This window comes from Scyliorhinus canicula, chromosome 13, assembly GCF_902713615.1.
Source record: "Scyliorhinus canicula chromosome 13, sScyCan1.1, whole genome shotgun sequence".
NCBI lineage: Eukaryota > Metazoa > Chordata > Chondrichthyes > Carcharhiniformes > Scyliorhinidae > Scyliorhinus > Scyliorhinus canicula.
The window spans coordinates 60,255,053-60,277,914 of record NC_052158.1 but is presented as its reverse complement, the minus strand read 5'-3'; the positions used below and the strand labels follow the sequence as shown (position 1 = coordinate 60,277,914).

Genomic DNA, 22,862 nt, shown 5'->3' with positions numbered 1-22,862 from the left:
AACCAATTACTGCAAGAATAATTACGGTCATGATAAGAAATGCAGTCATCTATCTATGGACATCAAGGTCCCACTAACGGCAATGACAAAAATGACAACATAATCTATTTAATTACTGATACTGTTGAGGGATAAATGTTGACCAGCACAATGGGAAGAACTCCCCTGCACTTCCTTTAAAAGGTTTTCTTTGTTCATTCGAGGCACGTGGGTGTCACTGGCTAGACCAGCATTATTGACCTCGAGGTAGTGGTGGTGATCTACCTTCTCAAACTGCTGCAGTCCCTGTGGTGTAGGCACAGTGCTGTTAGGGAGGGAGTTCCAGGGTTTTGACCCAGCGACAGTGAAGGAACGCCAATACATATCCAAGTCAGGATGGTGAGTGGTTTGGAGGGGAACCTACAGGTGGTGGTGTTCCCAGATACCTATTGCCCTTCTAGATGGTAGTGATTGTGGGTTTAGACGGTGCTGAGGCGCCTTGGTGAGTTGCAGTGCATCTAGTAGATGGTACACACTGCTTTTAATGTGCTCCTGATGAAGTGAGTGAATATCTGTGGAAGAGATGCCAATTAAGCAGGCCGTTTTGTCCAGGATGGTCTCAAGCTTTTTGAGTGTTAGAGCTGCACTCATCTAAGTGGAGAGTATTCCATTACACTCCTGACACGTGCTTTGTAGATTGTTGACAGGTTTTGGGAAGTCAGGAGGTGAGTTACTCGCCGCAGGATTCCTAGCCTCTGACCTGCTCTTGTAGACACTGCATTTATATGGCTAGTCCAGTTAAGTTTCAAGTCAATGGTAGCCCCCAGGATGTTGTTAGTGTTGGATTCAGAAATGGTAGTCATTGAATGTCAAGGGGCAATATTTAGATTCTCTCTTGTTGAAGATGGTCATTGTCATCTTACTTGCCCCTTGTTAGCCCAAGCCTGGATATTGTGCCCAGGTCTTTCTGCATTTAGACTGGACTGTACGAGTGTCTGAGTCGTTGCGAATGGTGCTGAACATTGTGAAATCCCCAGGACTGAGCTCATGATGGAAGGCCATTAATGAAGCAGCTGAAGGTGGTTGGGCCTAGGACACTGCCCTGAAGAACTCCTGCAGTGATATCCTGGAGCGGAGATGATTGACCTCCAACAACCACAACTATGTTCCTTTGTGCTCGGTATGACTCCAACCAGTCATTTTCCCAGATTCCTGTTGACTCCAGTTTTGCTAGGGCTCCTTGATGCCACACTTGGTCAAATGATGCCTTGATGTCAAGGGCAGTCACTCTCACCTCACCTGTGGAGTTAAGCTCTTTTGTCATGTTTGAGCAACAGCTGCAATGAGGTTCGGAGCTGAGTGGCCCTAGCTGAACCCAAACTGAGCGTCAGTGCGCAAGTTATTTCTAAGCTAGTGCCGCTCAATAGCATTGTTGATGACCCCTTCTAATCACTTTAGTGATGATCAAGAACTGACCAATGTGGCAGTAATTGGCTGGGCTGGATTTGTTCTGCTTTGTGTACACTAGCATCTAACTGGACAACTTTCTACATTGCCAGATAGATGCCAGTGTTGTAGCTGTACTGGAACAGCTTGGCTAGGGGAGCAGCAAGTTCTGGAGCACAAGTCTTCAGTACTATTTCTGGAATACTGTTAGGAACCATTGCCTTTGCAGTTTCCAGCGCTTTCAGCCTTTTCTTGATTGCACGTGGAGTCAATCGAATTGGCTGAAGGCTGACATCTGTGATGGCTGGGCACTTCTGGAGGAGGTCGAGATGGATCATCCACTTTGTACTTCTGACTGAAGAATGTTGCAAATGCTTCCGCCTCATCTTTGTATTGATGTGTTGGGCTCCTCCATCACGGAGGATGGGGATATTTGTGGAGTCGTAGTGAGTTGTTTAATTGTCCACCACCATTCATGACTGGATGTGGCAAGAGCTGAGAACTGATCCTTTGGTTGTGGAATTGCTTAGCTCTGTCCATCACTTGCTGCTCATGTTATTTGGCATGCAAGTTGTCCTGTGCTGTAGCTTCATCAGGTTGACACCTCACTTTTAGGTACGCTTGCTTCTGCTCCTGGCATGCTCTCCTGCACTCTTCATTGAATCTGCTTCAAGAAAATATGTCCTATTATTCGCAAAACAAATAGGGCCACCTTGACTTGAATGAGTTTACGATCAAATAAGTAACCCTCACTATCAGTTTGAGTTAGACTGTGAGCTGCTACATTCCACGAACTGGTACTTCTGGCTTTAATGTGCTGGTTTAGCTCACTCGGCTAAATCGCTGGCTTTTACAACAGACCAAGCAGGCCAGCAGCACGGTTCGATTCCCGTACTAGCCTCCCCGGACAGGCGCCAGAATGTGGCGACGAGGGGCTTTTCACAGTAACTTCATTGAAGCCTACTCGTCACAATAAGCGATTTTCATTTCATTTTTTAAATTAGTCTTCAGCTTGCTTTTTCAATTCTGTACAGATTCATTTTGCTTTAGATATATCTCATTCCCAAACTCTTTCTACAAAAGAAAAATGACCAAAATCCTGCAAAAATGTTTCCGCATGAAGCAAAATAACTACAATTATTTTTCCTTCTAGAGTTATTTTGTTTCTAACTTTGACATCATCTTTGAATTAATGTTGTCTGCATTTTACCAGTCCGAAGATTGTTAGGAGGGAAGACTGAATGTGAACAGCTCCACAGCTTTGAGATCATAGGGAAGAATCACAGTGAGAGCTATACAACATTGAGTTTTTCTCTCAATAGATAGAGGGAAAACAACATGTAAAATCAAGTATTGAAGTTCAGGATGGCCAATTGCCATAGTATCATTGATAAAATTGAAGGAGAAAGTAACACCTATGATGAAGCATGGTGCCGGATGTTAAGATTCAGATAGCCCAGTGGAGAAGGATAGAAATACAGAAGTCCGGACCTTATTCACTGAAAAAAATTTACTTCTAAAACACACATTGCATACTGCACGTGTCCTTCTATCAGTCTGTTTTTACACATAAACATACACACACACTTGAGACCCCTAGTAATACCCACCACATGAGCACAATTAGTATCTAATTAATATTGGAGGCTAGAGGGGAGGTGGTGATTGATCAGAGGTCAGATAGAATCCCGACAGTGCAGAAGGTGGCCATTCTGCCCATTGGGAACTGAACCTCCAAAAGTGCACTCTACCTAGGCCCATTTTCCCGTACTATCCTTGTAGCCGCAAGCATCGATGATGACCAAGCCAGCTAACCTGCACATTGTTGGGACACCAAGGGGCAATTTAGCATGGCCAATCCACCTAACCTGCACATTGTTGGACACCAAGGGGCAATTTAGCATGGCAAATCCACCTAACTTGCACATCTTTGAACTGTGGTCGGAAACTGGAGCACCTGGAAGAAACCCACGCAGACACGAGGAGAATTTGCAAATTTCACAGTCGCCCAAGGCCGGAAACGAACCCGTGTCCCTGGTGCTGTGAGGCAGCAGTGCTAACCACTGTGCTACCATACCCGACATTCAGAGGAGAAACTGAGAGAAAGTGCCATACAACAATTTTGCAACACTCATACTGGTCAGAACTTTGTCAAACTACCGTTACGGGTATTTTCGCAGTTTAACTGCGAATAAACAGCAACTGCAGGTTTAAAAAGTTTTTGGAAATTGCTATGGTGTATAGGTTCTTGCTAAAAGTCTCTCATGGTACATTTATTTAACCATACGTCATTCTGAGAAACACAGCAAGATCACACCGCAGCCCCAAAGTATCAAACTCCGTCTGAAGAATTTAAGGACGTAGCCGCCTAGGAAAGCTCCCAGTTGTAGTTACCTGGACCAGCGTAAACTGGGGTCTGTAGTTTTTTTGGGGGGAGGTGTTTGAAAGATAGTGTGAAAGTGCCCAGCAAGCAGGGCCGACCATCCACAGAATTACAGTCAGGAACACACAAGGGATCAACAGATGCAGACTTGGTCAGAGGCGGGAGCAGAGTGAGGCTGACTCATGGAATCAAAGAATTTACAGTACAGGAGGAGGCCATTCGGCCCATCGAGTCTGTACCGGCCCTTGGACCCCACTTAAGCCCACACCTCCACCCTATCGCCGTAACCCCACTTAATCTTTTTGTTAGACACCAAGGACAATTTAGCGGGGACAGTCCACCTAACCTGCGCATCTTTGGACTGTGGGAGGAACCCGGAGCACCCGGAGGAACTCACACAGACACGGGGAGAACGCGCAGACTCAAGCCAGGAATCGAACCTGGGACCCTGGAGCTGTGACGCAGCTGTGCTAACCACTGTGCTGCCGTGTCGCCCCAGCAAACAGAGAAGCAGCGTGAATAATACAAAGCATTATTATTTACATAGGGGTGGTCCATGATTTCGAATTCATCTGAAAAAGGGGAACCTTCAACCAAAATGAGTTTGGGAAACACTGATCTCAACTTCTAGAAAATCTTCAATTAAAGTCCTGCATTAAAGGTTGTTACGACAAAAAGGCAATTGGGTACATTGGTAAATGCACAGAAATTGACTGAAAGAAGGCCAACATTTTGTATTATGATTCAACATTCGAGCTTCATCTGAAGTGAAACTCGAACTGAAATTTTCTCTGTGGAATAATTGGGGATTTGTGGCACAACGTTAATGACCCACTTCTGTAGCACTGAAGAGACCCTCAGTGTGCACTCTGATCTCTCTTCAAAATAGAAAATCATGCTGGCAAACCTTATATTGCTCAAGCTAAGCTTTCTGAGAAGTCGGCAGACTTGTGACAATGCAATTAACTAACTTTCTTTCAAGTTTATTTTCTCGATCGAAAAAAATGGTTTCAAATTCTCAACCGTCACACTAAAGCTCCTTTTTCAATAAGGCAGTCAACAGGAAAATCTCTAATTTGGATGAAATATCAGATAACTAAGTTGTAGCAACCTCCTCAGAGTTTGAGCACTTGTTGCTGCTCAGTGTCATGGTTTTTGAGATTTATGTCTTGCAAGGCCTGTGAGATTAGAATTTTAACTTTACCCATTTGTATCTTTTGAATCAGCCATAGGATTAGGGGAAAACATTGTGCAGTGTGGGAAGAGCCCATTCAACCTCTAAATTGAACAGTCCTCTGTAATCAAGCAGAAGTATGGAAGCTCACAGGTAACACAGAGAAAATTATATTGTAAGGTTGATGATAAACTGGATTAATTGTTTTTGAGCACATATAAAAAGCAAACCCCCGCAGCACTCGTGGCGACAAGGAGCTCAAGTTTGTAGTGGACTCAAGTCTGAACTGATCCACCATTCGGACGGATTTCCACATTGGTCCTATGCCCAAACACCTCCCTCAGGAGCTGCAATCCCCACAATTTGAGCCATGAAAGGGTTTACTGTACGGCCTGCTGCTCCTCACCCTCCACCTTCTTGCCTTTCTCCACCAGCAGGACACGCCTTGACATTCTGTTCTATCACCTGGCAGCGTGGAGGGGCTAGGGAGGGATCCCATTGGAGGGCTTTCTATGTTGGAGTCCTCCCTTTCTCCATCAGGGACTTGGTGTGGAGAGTGTTGCATGCAGCAGTGCTATGCAACTGTAGATTAAGGTGGTTCACGGATTCCTGAGCCACATGCTTGTTTTGCGGTGGAGGGGACTCAACATTCCACGTTGATGTAATTTGTCCGAGATTGCAGCCTCTTTTTAATTATTTGCATGGGCTGCTCTTTATTTTACGCTGTATTTCAGCTCCTCACCTTTGGTCACCTGGTGCAGAGGAATGCAGGGAGGGAGGAGGGCCTCCTCAGAAGCCTGTTCCTGGCCATAATAATAATAAGAATCGTTATTGTCACAAGTGGGCTTACATTAGCACTGCAAAGAGGTTACTGTGAAAAGCCCCTAGTCGCCACACTCCGGCGCCTGTTCGGATACACAAAGAATTCAGAATGTCCAAACTACCTAACAGCACGTCTTTCGGGACATGTGGGAGGAAACCGGAGCACCCGGTGGAAACCCACGCAGACATGGGGAGAACGTGCAGACTCCACACAGACAGTGTCCCCGGTGCTGCGAAGCAACAGTGCTATCCACTGTGCCAGCATGCTGCCCATTCACTGGTCCAGGTAGCGGGCGGTCAAGGGGATCGCCTGACCCAACTTTCATGCCCTCTATTGCAGCTACATTCGGGAGTGGGTGCCTTTGGAGAGGGAGCACGTAGTTTCCATGGGCATGCTTCAGGCCTTATCATATCATAGAATTTACAGTGCAGGAGGAGGCAATTCGGCCCATCGAGTCTGCACCGGCTCTTGGAAAGAGCACCCTACCCAAGGTCAACATCTCCACCCTATTCCCATAACCCAGTAACCCCACCCAACACTAAGGGCAATTTTGGACACTAAGGGCAATTTATCATGGCCAATCCACCTAACCTGCACATCTTTGGGCTGTGGGAGGAAACCGGAGCACCTGGAGGAAACCCACGCCCACACGGGGAGGATGTGCAGACTCCGCACAGACAGTGACCCAAGCCGGAATCGAACCTGGGACCCTGGAGCTGTGAAGCAATTGTGCTATCCACAATGCTACCTTCCACGGACAGTGGGTGCCGCGTTGCTGAGGTTCATCATCACCCACCGGGAATGCCATTTTGATTAAATTAGTTAAGTTTCTGTTTGACATTTTGATTTTTGTTAGGTGCCCCACCAGAGGCTGTCACCAGTCATTTTTGTTTAATTTATTGATTTATGATTTACATTAAAATAGTACAAAAATGGATTGGATCTGATTTTTGTTAGTGTACCTTAAGGGACTGTTAATTAGTTGATTAGTGACTTATATCACCGTACTCAACAGGGTATATTAAGGGACAGCTGGAACACTGGGCTCTTTGTAGCTAGGAGGCAGAGATTTGTAATGCTGCATCCTGTGAATAAACCGATTAGCAAAGAAAAGTCTTTGTTTAATTTCACCATCTGGATTGGATCTATTTAATATCTTGAACAACCTCTGGGAGGAATTCTAATGGTAAGAGGAAATTGTGAATTCATTGACAGATTATGATCACTATTTATTCTAGTTAACCGCTTAACAGAAATTCCGATGCCAAACTGTCACAGAGGGAATAATATCCTCTCCCCCCCCCCCACCTCTCCCACCACATACAAGGGAATAATCAATTTTCCCAGCGCCCTCCCCCCTCCCCATGAGATATGAGTGACTAATATACTGACTACAATAGGGAATATTGCAGCGGAAACCTCAATTGACCCACGCACAAGGTATACTGCTCTTTTGCTCACTACCTGAACCCATGTATTTTGCAGCTGCCAAGTACATGTCTGTTACCACCAGCAATTATGAGGAAGGTAGGGGCAGCACGGTGGCGCAGTGGGTAGCACTGCGGCCTCACGGCGCCGCGGTCCCAGTTTTGATCCCGGCTCTGGGTCACTGTCCGTGTGGAGTTTGCACATTCTCCCCGTGTTTGCGTGAGTTTCAGCCCCCACAACCCAAAAATGTGCAGGGTAGGTGGATTGGCCACGCTAAATTGCCCCTTAATTAGAAAAAAAAATGAATTGGGTATTCTAAATTTATAAAAAGAAAAAATTATGAGGAAGGTCACCTTTGGGGACAGCTTTGCGGCACGTTGCTTTTTGACCACCAGTGTTGAATCCCAGCACTGCATGGAAAGGTGAGTGCAGTCTTGTCTTACCAGACTATTGGTTATCACCTGAGAAGAAGCAGGTGGAATCTACCCACATATTTACATAGGACTCAGGAGGATGTTATCTCAGTGTTGGTATTTTATTGGTTTTAATTTACCAGTATTTCTGGAATTCTTGGTGGTCAGAGTCATGCGAGAAGCACTCAGTGCCAGCTCCTGCACTATCTCAAACTTCATCTGGTGACTCACCATTTTTGGCTGGACTTACTGTTCTTAGCAGAACATGTTCAGAACGTGAAGAGGTTTGGAGGGGGGTACGGAATATTAATCTCTCCATGGGTGGCACGGTACCACAGTGGTTACCACTGTTGCTTCACAGCGCCAGGGTCCCAGGTTCGATTCCCAGCTTGGGTCACTGTCTGTGTGGAGTCTGCACGTTCTCCCCCTGTCTGCGTGGGTTTTCTCTGGGTGCTCCGGTTTCCTCCCACAAGTCCCAAACGTTGTGCTGATAGGTAATTTGGACATTCTGAATTCTCCTTCGGTGTATCCGAACAGACGCCGGAATGTGCCGACTAGGGGCTTTTCACAGCAACTTGATTGCAGTGTTAATGTAAACCTACTTGTGACAATAAAGATTATTTTTTTTAAAAGGTAATACCGCAGATGTTAAAAATCTGTAAAAGTAAAACATACTACTGTGATGCTGGGTGAATTTGCTTAGGTAACTTTGCTTCTCCATCTTACAAAACCATAGGATGGTTACAGCACAAAAGGAGGGCATTCAGCTTGCTGATTTCATGCTGTTCTCTGCAAGAGCAACTTTTCTCTTTGGTGCTTATCCAATTCCTTTCGATTGAATGCCGTTCTAAAAAGTTTAAGTGTAATGACAGCCATTCCCATGTGTTGTGAATCTGAAGCACCACAAGCATTTTATGTGATCGAGCAACAGTATGCCTGTTGGAAATATTTTGAGCAGCAATTAAAACCTCCAGCCAGATATTGTGCAGATATGCTGACCTGATTGTGGAGGCATCTCATTTGTACTTTTTTAAAATATTTTAATTCCAAAGCAAAATATACAAACTACACATATCTCCAAAAAGATATCAAACTCCATACAGCTTGACACAAATTTTCTCCTTTTACTCCCCTTTACACCCTCCTCCTTCCCAACAGAACTCCTCCACCCCCCCCCCCCACCCCACCCCACCCCACCCCCCCCCCCACCCCACCCCACCCCCCCCCCACCCCACCCCACCCCACCCCCAAACCCGCTGGCTCAGGGATCAGTGTTGGGTCCGCAATTGTTTACAATTTACATAGATGAACCCGAGTTGTGGACTAAGTGTAATGTGTCAAAGTTCGCAGATCACACTGAGATGAGTAGTAGAGCCAAGTGTACAGAGGAGACTGCAGGTCTGCAGAGGGATGTAGATAGTTCAAGTGAGTGGGCAAGGGTCTGGCAGATGGAGTGCAATGTGTGGTCATCCATTTTGGTAAGAATAACAGCAAAAGAGAATATTATTTAAATGGTAAAAAAATTGCAGCATGCTGTTGTACAGAGGGAATCGCAAAGCTGTTGGTTTGCAGGTGCAGCAAGTAATTAAGAAGGCAAATGGAATGTTGTCCTTCATTGCTTGAGGGATGGAGTTAATAATAATAATCTTTGTCATAAGTAGGCTTACATTAACACTGCAAAGAAGTTACTGTGAAAAGCCCCTAGTCGCCACACTCCGGCGCCTGTTCGGCTACACAGAGGGAGAATTCAGAATGTTCAAATTGCCTAACAGCATGTCTTTCAGGACTTGTGGGAGGAAACCGGAGCACCCGGAGGAAACCCAAGCAGACACAAGGAGAATATGCAGACTCCGTACAGACAGTGACCCAAGACGGGAATCGAACATGGGGCCCTGGCACAGTGAAGCAACAGTGCTAACCACTGTGCTACCGTGCTAGTTTAAAAGCTGTTGCAGCTGTTTAGGGTGCTGGTGAGGCTGCACCTGGAGTGCTGTGTACAGTTTTAGTCTTCTTACTTGAGAAAGGATGTACTGGCACTGGAGGGGGTCCAGAGGAGATTCACTAGGTTGATTCCGGAGTTGAGAGGATTGGCTTGGGAAGAGAGAATGAGTAGACTGGGACTATACTCATTGGAATTTAGAAGAATATGGGGGGATCTTATAGAAACATAAAATTATGAACAGAATAGATAAAATAGAAGTAGGGGGGTTGTTTCTACTGGTGGGTGAAACTAAAACTAGGGGGCATAGCCTCAAAATAAGGGGGAGCAGATTTAGGGTTGTGTTGAAGAGGAACTTCTTCACCCAAGGGTCGTGAATCTGTGGAATTCCCTGCCCAGTGAAGCAGTTGAGGCTACCTCATTAAATGTTTTTAATGGCAAAGAGAGATAGATTTTTGAACAGTAAAGGACTAAAAGGTGACAGTGAGTGGGCAGGTAAGTAGAGCTGAATCCACAAAAAAATCAGCCATGATCTTACTGAATGGCGGAGCAGGCTCGAGAGGCCAGATGGCCTGCTCCGAGTTCTTATGGTAACCAATTCTTCAAATATTGACAGGAACATCCCCCACCTGCTGCCCATATCCCTTTAACCCAGTTATCAAAACTATATCTATCTCCTTTTTAAAAATATTTTTATTCTCCTTTTTCACATTTTCTCCCAAATTTACACCCACCAACAATAAACAATAATCATCTATCTCCTTCTTGAATCCATTTAATCACTCAGATTCCATCGCACTAGGGGCAGCAAGTTCCACAAATTCACCACCTTCTGTGAGAAGAAGTTCCTCCTCATCTCAGTTCTAAATCTACCACCTCGCAACCTACATATGCGACCTCTCGTCCTAGATTTCCCCACAAGGGGGAACATTTGATCTATGTTAACTTTATCAATCCCATTTAGTCTTTTATACACCTCGATCAGATCCCCTCTCATACTTATAAACTTCAGCAAATACAAGTCCAAACTGTTAATCCCTCCTCATACATCAACCCCTTCATCCCGGAATCAATCTGGTGAACCTCCTCTGAACTGCCTCCAATGCCCATCATCCTTCCTCAAATAAGGAGACCAAAACTGGACACAATACTCCAGATGTGGTCTCACCAACACCCCATACAATTGCATAACACTAGAGTATCCTTTTGCAATAAACATAGAACATAGAACAGTACAGCACAGAACAGGCCCTTCGGCCCTCAATGTTGTGCCGAGCCATCATCACCCTACTCAAACCCACGTATACACCCTATACCCGTAACCCAACAACCCCCCCCCTTAACCTTACATTTTAGGACACTACGGGCAATTTAGCATGGCCAATCCACCTAACCCGCACATCTTTGGACTGTGGGAGGAAACCGGAGCACCCGGAGGAAACCCACGCACACACGGGGAGGACGTGCAGACTCCACACAGACAGTGACCCAGCCGGGAATCGAACCTCGGACCCTGGAGCTGTGAAGCATTTACGCTAACCACCATGCTACTGTGCTGCCCATTACATTCCATTTGCCTTTTTAATTACAAGCTGTACCCGTATACTGGCTTTCTGCTATTCATGAACAAAGACATCCAGATCCCTTTGCCCAGGCGCATTTTGCTATATTACACTGTCCGTGCTTGCAGATCATTTATATAAATTGTAAACAGTTGAGGTCTGTGAAATGACCCCTGCGGCACTCCACTAGTTACAGTTCATCAGCCAGAGATGGACCCATTTATCCCAACCCTCTGCTTTCGGTCAGTCTGTCAATCCTCAATCCAATCTAGTACTCTGCCCCCAATCCACTGTGACCTTCTGGATCAGTCTTTTATGTGACACATTGACAAACGTCTTCTGGAAGTCTAGATATACCCACCCACAGGTTCCCCATTATCCATGTTGTTGGTTACGTCCTCAAAGAACTCAAGCGAGTTTGTGAAGCATGACCCCTCATAAAATCATGCTGACAATGGACAATTTTTAAAAATGTTCAGTCACCTCCTCCTTAATGTGGAGATGCCGGACTGGGGTGAGCACAGTAAGAAGTCTTAGAACACTAGGTTGAAGTCCAACAGGTTTTCATTTACCTGAGGAAGGAGCAGAGCTCCGAAAGCTAGTGATTTGAAACAAACCTGTTGGGATGATGTTAACCTGGTGTTGTAAGACTTCTTACTGTGCTTCTCCTTAAATGATCCCCACCACGAGGCCAAGCTAATGGGTCTATAGTTTCCTACCTTTTGCTGCTCTCCCTTTTTGAATAGGGGCTTCACATTAGTGTTTCCAATCCACTGGGACCCTTCCAGAATCCAAGGAATTCCGAAATATCATGACCAATGTATCTACTAACTCTGCTGCCATCTCCCTTAAAAGTCGGTAGGGTGCTAGGGTGCATGCCATCAGGTCCCGGAGACTTATCTGCCTTGATCCCATCAGTTTATTCAATATTGTCTCCCTTGTGATGGTTATTGCACCAAGTTCCCCTGCATTAACAATAGTTTTTGGAAAATTATGTTTTATCATGAAGACAGAGACAAAATATTGGTTCAGTGGCTCTGCCATCTCTGTGTTCCCCATTATTACCACACCAGTCTAGTCTTCTAAAGGGCCAACATTTACTTTATATATTCTTTTCCTGTTAATGTACTTATAGAAACTTTTGGTATCAGTGTTTACGTTTTCTTCTACCGTACTTTCCGGACTATAAAGCGCACCTGACTATAAGCCGCACCCACTGATTTTAAAAAATTTTTTTATTTTGAACATAAATAAGCCGCACACGTATATAAGCCGCAGGTGCTTACCGGTACATTGAAACAAATGAGCTTTACACAGGCTTTAACGAAATACGGCTTGTAACAAAAATAAAAAATTAGCGGTAAAGAATAGCCTACCAAGAAAGTCATTGGTCACTGTGGAGCGAAATCAATCCGATTAAGCTCTTAAGATTAACATAGAATCATCAGTTTGAAACATTAAAAATAAATAAATCATGTGTAAAAAGAAGTATTTTATTACTGATCGTAATCAAGATATCACCAACCCAGGTGATCAGAGTCACTATCCTCCTCTTGTGCACTGAAACCACTGAAGTCATCTCCTTCAGTGTCAGAGTTGAATAGCCTCAGAATTGCTTCATCCGATGTTGGATTGTTTTCATTGTCGCTCTCATCACTTTCATCCGGAGGCAAATTTCCCGCTGAGCTCATGCTGCCCTCTTCAACACGCAGCAATCCAGCTTTTCGAAACCCGTTGATGATAGTGGATTTTTTAACAATGCTCCACGCTGTCAGGACCCACTGGCAGACTTGACCATAAGTTGCTCTTCGCATGCGGCCCGTTTTAGTGAAGGATTTCTCCCCACTTGTCATCCAAGCCTCCCACTGAACACGAAGCGCCACCTTAAATGCACGATTTAAACTGATGTCGAGTGGCTGTAAATACTTTGTTGTGCCCCCAGGAATCACAGCTGGAATTGAGTTTGTCCTCTTGATGGCTTCTTTCACAGAATCTGTTATGTGGGCCCTCATGCTGTCCAAAACGAGCAATGCCTTGTTCCTGTGAAAGAATCCTCCCGGTCGCTTGCCGTAGCACTCCGTATGCCATTCATGCATTAGGCTTTCCGTCATCCATCCTTTCTTGTTGACTTTCACAACAATTCCTGTAGGGAATTTTTCTTTTGGTATCGTCGTGCGTTTAAAAATCACCATCGGTGGAAGCTTTTCTCCCGATGCCGTGCAACTCAGAACACAGGTGAAGTGCGTTTTTTCATGCCCAGTTGTTTTCAGCATGACGGATGATTCACCTTTCCTGTTGACAGTCCGAGTGAGAGGCAGGTCAAATGTCAGAGGAACCTCATCCATATTTATGATATTGTGTGGGCCAATGGAATGCTCTGCTATCATTGCATCAGTGAATTTGCAGAAGTTTGAAATTTTTTCCTCGTAGTCGGGAGGGAGCTGCTGACACAAACTCGTCCGTACCCTGATGGACAGGCCTTTACGTCTCATAAATCTGAGACACCACGATGGTCCACCTCTAAAATTCTCAAACTTCATTGCGGTGGCGATTGTTTTGGCTTTCAGTCGGATCTGTACAGTTGAAACACCTCGGCCGTCTGCTCTCTGCATGTTGACCCAGTCTTCGAGCTCATTTTCTAGTTCGGGCCATCTGCTTTTCTTCCCTCTGAAAGCTTTAGTTGTCTTTTTGCACTGAGTCAATTTCTCACGCTGCTGTTTCCAACGTCTTATCATCGACTCATTAAGACCAAGCTCTAGTGCAGCAGCTCTATTTCCTTTCCCAACAGCCAGATCGATCGCCCTCAACTTGAAAGCTGCATCATATGCATTTCTCCGTGTCTTTGCCATGATGAGGGTGACAAAATGACTACCGTAATCAGAATGATGGGATGTTTGAGCGCGCTCGATTTAATCTAAACAGTAAACTAAAAAGTTACATTGTTTTACCTTGACCCGTTACGCAATTTCATTGGTTTAGTGAAAAGAAAGCGGGAAAAATCCATAAATAAGCCGCGTCATTGTATAAGCCGCGAGGTTCGAAACGTGTGAAATAAGTCGCGGCTTATAGTCCGGAAAGTACGGTAGTTTCCTTTCATAGTTCATCTGAGCTCTTTTGATTTTCTTTTTAATAGCCTTTTGCTGAACCTTAAAGTTCTCCCACTCCTCCAGCTTACCATCAGCTTTTGCAGTATAGCATGCCGTATATTTTGCCTTTATGCCTTCCTTGACTGGACATGGAACGTTTTTTGCCCTTTTACAATTCTGCTTCCTCTCAGGAATGTCCTTTAATTGAGCGGTACTTAATATCTCCCCGAACATCCGCCATTGTTCCACAACTGTCCTACCCTCAATTATCTGTCCCCAGTCTACTTGGGCCAACTTTTTTCTCAGGCCTTTATAATTACCTCTGCCCAACGCTAAAACTCTAGTAAGGCACTGTCTGCTCTTGCTCAATCTGAATTTGAAATTCTAGCATGCTGTGATCACTCCTTCCAATGAGAATCCTTAACAACAAGACTATTTATCAAATCTTCTTCATTACATAATGCTAAGTCTACAATAGCCTGCTTCCTGATTGGCTCCATATTGCTCTAAGAAACAATCCCTCATGTACTCTATGAAACCTCCCTCAAGGCTACCCTTGCCAATGTAATTAATCCAGTCAATATACATATTAAAATCACCAATGATTACCCTGGTGCCTTTCTCACAAGCCCTCGATTATCTCTTGGTTTATACTATCCCTCACTTTGGAAGCATTGATTATGGGGGTATAAATTTCTCCTACAAGGGAGTTTTTTCCCTTGCTTATTTCCACCCAGATCAATTCAATATTTTGGCCCCTCGCGCCAATATGATTTCTTAATACAGCCCTTATGTCATCTTTAACCAATAAAGCAACTCCACCCCCATTCCATCCTGCATATACTTTTGGAATACTGAGTACCCTTGGACCTTCAACTCCCAGTCCTGGTCCTCATGCAACCATCTTTCAGTAATCCCACCAAATCATAAGCATTTGTCTCTATTTGTGTTGTCAGTATAAAGTTTTAAATATGTCCTACTGATTTGCCTTTACCTTGCAGGATTTTCTTGTGCACTACATTTTTCAGACATTCTGATCTCCTTTTTAAATCTCTGATAACACTCAGCCTCATCCCCAAAGTTCACTCTCACAGTCTCCTTACGCTTTGTTTTTTTAAGTTTCCTTTCCCCTCCGTAATCATTAGACTGGCCCTACCTGTTCGTCTTATTAACCTCCAACTTCTCTTCACATGCCGACCTGCTGCTTTGGTTCCTATTAACCATTATACTTCACCCTTCCCTTCCCCCCTCCTATTTGCCTAGTTTAAAGTCCTTGTAACCACCCCATTTATCTTTTCCACTATATCACTGGTCCGAGATCGGGCATAAGCAGAATCAGCAAGGGATCTGTGCTGGTGGGTGGAACCACAATGAAGACCGTTAAGTGGTTATCAACAATCAAACACATATAAAAATTAGGAATCGTCCGTTCAGCCCCTCAAGCCTGCTCCACAATTTAATGAGATCATGGTTGATCTGGTTGTGGGCTCAACGTCCTCAACAAGGGGCAACATCCTCTCAGGATACACCGTCAAGTGTCCTCAGAATCTTGTTTTAATAAGGTCATCTCTCCTTCTTAACTTCAACTGTTGCAGCCCCAACCTGTCCAACCTTTCCTCATAAGATTTATTTATTTGTTGATGGGATATGGGCATCGCTGGCTGGACCAGCATTTACTGCCCACTCTGATTGCCCTTGAACAAGGTGGAATGCTCAGTCATTTCAGAGAGCAGTTACGAGTCACCCACATTGCTGTGGGTCTGGATATACATGTAGGCCAGACCAGGTAAGGTCGGCAGATTTCCAAAGTTTTTCAATTCCATATTAATTAACTGAATTTAAATTCCACCAGCTGCCGTTGTGGGATTTGAACCCACGTTCCAAGTCTGGGAGTCTGGATTACTCATGACATTGCCACTTTGCCACCTTCTCTCTTTCCTCCTCAAACTTGACGTTGAATACAACCATTTAGAACACAAAAATCCGCCGGAAGACAACTAAGCCCAATCAAATCATTCAAACTCCATTGCAATTTGGAGTTTTCAGCAAGAGGCTCCCAAGACAGGAATGGGTGTCCCTCATGAAACACATTCTGAGCATTTATATTACCCAGACAGCTTGGAGTAAGAAAGGATGTATCGTATTCTGAATTTTCTAATCTGGAAGCTATGCAATAAATGTTATTTTAAAATGTTTTGGCCAACTTCACACACAATTCACTTTCTGCCAGCAGTTTATGATTTATGACAAAAAAAAACCATTTGAATCAATTTGGATGAAGGAACAGTGGAAATAGAGACAAAACTGATTTTGACATGTTCTCCTTTAGTCAATTTAATACATGGTGGGTTAAGGTTTGTTGGTTCAATTACCAATCACAAATTATTGCCTCAAACATGCGATGCAATGCAAGGCGGGCAACTAATTCAAAGGTCTCGAGACCAGGCAGGCACCATTTGGGAGCCGACTTGCTGCCCTCTAGTGTGCCTCTCCATTATACCAAGACTGACACAGGCTCCAGGAGTGATTGAACACTTGTCACACAGGATTTCATGTAGAAATATGCATACAATGTGGAAACAGGCCAGTCAGCCAAACCAATCTGCAACAACATCTACCTTCCTCATTCCTTTTACCTTAATTCAGGACAAAAGTCTTCATGCTGGCCACCTTACTTTCTCTGGTCCACCTCACAAAGGCTGGGTCAGAATCTTATGCCATGGCTTCCTGTCAGCAATTCCTAATAGCGTCTTTAATGTGAAAAGCGCCCTGTAGTACTTCACAGTCAAGGTAGTTGAGGGAATGGATGCCAATAACCATAAAGGAAGCGATGGCGAGTGGGCTAGGTTTTAAAGGTGGAGAACGTTTGGAGAATCAAGAGAGAGATTCAAACGAGGCCTGAAGTTATGTATTCTGTGTTATGACCGTGGTAATGATGTACACAGAACATCTGGTTGTTAAACTGGGATGATTTCTTAACCAACATGTGGAACGATAACTAATCAACTATAATACACACAATGGCTATTAAATGAATTCAGTGAATTCTCCTGGAGCTACTCTTAAGTGTGACTACCCTCTTGTACGTCTTACTACCAACTGGCAGGTGTCTTGAGTCACACGACGGATCTCTATCGCCACTAGCTAGTTGGAGTTGCATTGCAAACTATATACAGAACTGTGCACGTGCATATCACCACATCCCTCTTTCTTTGGAACTGTTAACATTTACATTCAAGTATAACTGTATCTTACAAAACATGATCTGCACTATCATATTACACATGTCACATGTAGAGATATGACTGTGCTTCACACAACATGATAGGCTTGATGGTCTTTTGAGCGTGTCCCTTGTGCATAGCTTATTGGACATTGACAACGACACCGCCCCGTTGACGTTTTGAACTTTGATCAGCTACTCGATTTCGCTTTGAATTTCTGAAGACTGATTTTATTTCTGGTCTTTTTTGTATCAGCAGCCTTTTGACTCGATGTGCCCTGAAGTCCAGTTTTCTTGCTGGCCTTCTATGTGCTACCGACTTTTTCAATTTTCTAGCACAATGCTTCCTTTTCTTTTGGATTGTCTGCTGTGCAGGCTGACCCTAACCTTTCTGCCATTATGGCTGATTTTGGAGCCTTAGCTGGATTGAGGAGTTTGGTTGATCCATGTTTGTGTCCACACGCTGAGATGCATGCACATCACCTGGTAGAATGTCCAGTGTCGGCATACTTCTGGATGATTGCGCAGTTGCAGTCAAGCCTTCATCGTGTATATCTTGATCAATGCTTCACTTGTGAAATACTCCTTTGGGTCAAACGTAAACTCCTGAGTGAAACTCAGTGGCTGCCCTGGACGTGAAAATGTCACCTAATTCTTGTAAATGCTTTAGGATGGGCCCCATCATGCTCATGTATCATGTCACTGAGCACATCCACATTTTTGAAGGCTGTTAACCAGAATCCCTTTGGCTCCTCCATCTCATTTATCTTCCTCCACTTTAACTTTCACCTATATCTCATCGGATAACTGCGCCATTAGGGGCCTCACGGTAGCATGGTGGTTAGCATCAATGCTTCACAGCTCCAGGGTCCCAGGTTCGATTCCCGGCTGGGTCACTGTCTGTGTGGAGTCTGCACGTCCTCCCTGTGTGTGCGTGGGTTTCCTCCTGGTGCTCCGGTTTCCTCCCACAGTCCAAAGATGTGCGGGTTAGGTGGATTGGCCATGCTAAATTGCCCGTAGTGTAAGGTTAATGGGGGGATTGTTGGGTTACAGGTATACAGGTTACGTGGGTTTAAGTAGGGTGATCATTGCTCGGCACAAAATCGAGGGCCGAAGGGCCTGTTCTGTGCTGTTCTATGTTCTATATCTCTTTGCCAGTTCCAATGATCCTCCATCACAGCGCTGTCCGGAATGTACAGCCGCTCAACTAGGTTCTGGGCCTCACCTGCGCCTGCTCCTATGATGGACTTGTGTTCCGTGTCCATAATGGAAAATGATATGATTGGCTTCTGTTGTGTACCCATGCTTCGAGTTCACATGCACCCAGCGTTGCAATCTCATTCCAATTGTAGTCTTTCAGCAGTCTTGCTTGAATGACGACTTTCGGTTTAACTCGCAGCCCGTTCAAATAGTATAAACTGAGGAGGTTGGCCCTCGCTCCCATGTCGAGCTTGCATTAATGTGGCATTCAGCATCACAGGGATTGTCCATCTGTCTTAGATGGTATCAGCTTCATCAGCACTATTGCCATACCTGGTCAGTAAGACTTCTTCACTTTCATATTCAGACTCATCATGTCCTCAGTCGAGATCAGATCAATGAAAAACAATTCTTCAAGGGACATCTCATCAATTGTGTTGACAGATCCTGTTTGGCCCACTGTTGGACGCAAAAAGCATTGCTTCGCAAAATGATGGTATGGCCACACTTGGAACATACTTTCCCAAATGCTGGACAATGCCATGGCCCATGCTGATTGCTGCATCATTGGCATAAGATGGCGGACGCGGTTGGCCGCCTGCACTAAGGCCACGTTTTTTATTCAACTGTGTCACAGTGCTGATGGCACTAGCGTCTTCTTCCAGATTGACACCAAATTAGAACATAGAACAGTACAGCACAGAACAGGCCCTTCGGCCCTCGATGTTGTGCCGAGCAATGATCACCCTACTTAAACCCACGTAACCCGTATACCCGCAACCCAACAATCCCCCCATTAACCTTACACTACGGGCAATTTAGCATGGCCAATCCTCCTAACCCGCACATCTTTGGACTGTGGGAGGAAACCGGAGCACCCGGAGGAAACCCACGCACACACGGGAGGACGTGCAGACTCCACACAGACAGTGACCCAGCCGGGAATCGAACCTGGGACCATGGAGCTGTGAAGCATTGATGCTAACCACCATGCTACCGTGAGGCCCCGTTTCAGGTTGAGCGTACTAATCTGCTGTGCAGCTAGCTCATCTACAAGACAGGGTTTTATGATTGAAGCTCTTCTTTTTGGATAGATGTATGAAAAATATAATGTTCACACCTTTCATTTTTCTTCGGAGAGCAATGCCGATCAAAGCACTTTATTACTCCATTGAAGCTATTGCTTCCTCTTCGCTGTTGAAGGTATTGGAAATTTCTATTGCTTGAGGACCTGCTACCGTGAGCTGCAACGCAATACGCCTCTTGTCGGGCTCTGTCTGCAGGCCAAGGGCTGCAATATAGAATCCGAATTTCTGCTATAAGCACGCCAATTCTCAGCCATGTTACACGAAGCTGATGGGGTGCTTTCAAACCTTCCATCTCTAACTTCACAGTCTTTTATTGGGTTGATTTGCAGAAGGTCGTAGCTCACCAGGTTGGTGGAAGAATTTTCTCTTCTTTCTTCAGCATATTTCGCCCGTCTTCTCCGTCATTATCTTTAATTGTTCTTCCCTACTGGTACCATGTTGAGTTCTGTGTTATGAGCGTGGCAATGATGTACACAGAACATCTAGTTGTTTAACTAGAAAGATAATTTGTTAACAAACACGTGGAAAGATAACTAATAAACTATAATACAGACAATGGCAACTAAATGAATTCAGTGAGTGCTCCCGGAGCTACTGTGCGACTATCCCCTTCTACATCTTACTACCAGCTGACAGATGTCTCGAGTCACATGATGGATCTCTATCGCCACCAGCTGTTTTGAGGTTGCATTGCTAAGTATATACTGAGCAGTGTCAAGCATATCATCACAAAGCTCCATCACTGATGGTGGGCAAAGGGTCAGGATTGTGCTGGATCTGGAGTCTTGGTGAAGAATTCAATGCTTTTGGGGAAGCAGGGTGGCGCAATGATTAGCACTGCTGCCTCACAGCACCAAGGTCCCAGTTTGATCCTGACCCTGGGTCACTGAGTGGAATTTGCAAATTCTCCCCTTGTTTACGTGGGTTTCACCTCCACAACCCAAAGATGTGCTTGTTAGGTGGATTGGCCATGCAAAATTGACCCTTAATTGGAAAAAATGAATTGGGTACTCTAAAAAAAAAAAAAAATTTTTCTTTTTTAAAAGAGGATTCAATGCCTTTGGATTACACAAGGGAGATTTTAGGAAATTGGGTCCAGAAATGGGATCAAAGATGCAGCAGGCAATTTAGGGTTAAAAAGACAGAGGAAAAACCTGCCAGCACGGAGTCAGAAGAATATGCCCACACCTGGCATGAACGATATTGTACCATTCAGGCTTAAACTCGCTAGTAGGAATACACAGGATGTCCCTGTTCAGCAAGGGTGAATCACTCGAGATCCATTGTTCTTCAGGACATACTTGTCTGAATCATTACAGAGTCTGATGGCCTATTTTTCTGTCAATGGAAGGTTAGTTCCATGACAATAGCATGGCTCTATTCTTTTGTACAAACTGGAGTGTGAAATCAAACAGCCAAGATAATGCAGATGGGTTGAAGTCTGAGCACTCCAGGAGAAAACCTTTTTTGAGGGACTGAGTGAAATTAAGAGAGAGAAAATCCTATTTTGACAGCGAGAGAGAGAAGGCTTTGGAAAGCGACTGAGGGAGATTGTGAAAGTTGCCACTGAGGAAAGTTTGGAAAAGGGTTCAGAAAGAGATTCCCTAACAGAAGAAAAATTGCCTTTGCCTGACTGTGTAAGTGGAATAAGAGCTGCATGTTTATTTAAAGTGCTGTTTAATTGGTTAGTTCCATGACAATAGCATGGCTCTATTCTTTTGTACAAACTGGAGTGTGAAATCAAACAGCCAAGATAATGCAGATGGGTTGAAGTCTGAGCACTCCAGGAGAAAACCTTTTTTGAGGGACTGAGTGAAATTAAGAGAGAGAAAATCCTATTTTGACAGCGAGAGAGAGAAGGCTTTGGAAAGCGACTGAGGGAGATTGTGAAAGTTGCCACTGAGGAAAGTTTGGAAAAGGGTTCAGAAAGAGATTCCCTAACAGAAGAAAAATTGCCTTTGCCTGACTGTGTAAGTGGAATAAGAGCTGCATGTTTATTTAAAGTGCTGTTTAATTGGAACAACATGTAATCTGTTATTGCTAGGACTAAAGTTTAAAAGTTTAAATATTTTTCTTTTGTTTTAATAAAAATTTGTTTCTAGAACAACCAAGCCCTGTTTCGATTATCACTCCTGGAACGAATCGATCTTTCCGCAACACCTTAAAACGTTTAAAAGTTGTGACTCTAGTCCAGTGTCTCAGCCACTGTTGAGCATTGACCAGGCACCCACAACATTTGCAATGTATGGTTATAGATAGAAGAACCTTGCGGTAAATACAAAGTCTACAATCAATGAATGCCAGCAATGGTGGTCTGCAAGTGATCATTAAAAAAGATGCAGAGCGTTTGGGCAAATGTACAACCAAAATATAGGATTATTCCGGAATGACCAATAGGGCCAACTGACAGATTTATGAGATTGCACGAAAACAACTGGTATTCTGATTAAATTATTGGTTCATTACATAACGGCACAAATGTTGACTGCCCAATTTCACCCCAATCTCAGCTTTTGAATCTGGAGTGATTGGGTCATCAGCTCTTTGGTTTATATTGAGAATTGCAAGCCTCTGCTACAAATTTGATGTTGATCTGCAGAGGCGGGGAGATTTTAGAGAGCTCAAGCACAATTAGGGAACGCCTAACCTGCGAGATGCACACAAAGTTCCAACATCAAGGGCATCACGAGCTCAGCATTATATGCGTAGGCAAGCACAAACTATTTCTGAAATCCTTCACACTTTGAAGTGAGGTGGCTAAATGGGAAAGAAGGCCAATGCCACAGTCAACGTCAGCGTGAACAATGTCACTTGTTCAGTCAATAACAAAATACAAACAAAATCAGGAGAAAATGTAACGCCCCGATAGGTCAGCCTACTGAGATGATTGGCACCAGCATTTTTCCTGATTGGGGGCGGCACGATGGCACAGTGGTTAGCACTGCTGCCTCACAGCTCCAGGGCCCAGGTTCAATTCCGAAAAGGGGGGAAGAGGGGGGACAGGGGGGGACGGGGGTGGGAAGAGGGGGGGAGGAAGAGGGGGGGGGGAAGAGGGGGGGGGGAAGAGGGGGGGGGGGAAGAGGGGGGACGGGGGGAGAAGAAGGGGAACGGGGGGGGA

The 22,862-nt window shown here is 44.6% G+C and overlaps 1 protein-coding gene across 3 annotated transcripts in view; it reads right to left on the bottom strand.

Moving 5' to 3' along the window:
* The window catches only part of thap4 (THAP domain containing 4), a 76,800-nt gene that overhangs the window by 35,530 nt on the left and 18,408 nt on the right, over positions 1-22,862 (bottom strand). The window contains exon 1 of one of the 3 annotated variants that reach the window (XM_038816888.1): positions 22,392-22,459. The exons of the other annotated variants lie outside the window; for them this stretch is intronic. Coding sequence (XP_038672816.1) covers positions 22,392-22,428 — 37 coding nt within the window. The 5' untranslated portion in view covers positions 22,429-22,459. Of the gene's footprint in view, positions 1-22,391; positions 22,460-22,862 lie in introns of those variants that run through there. 3 annotated transcript variants of the gene reach the window in all.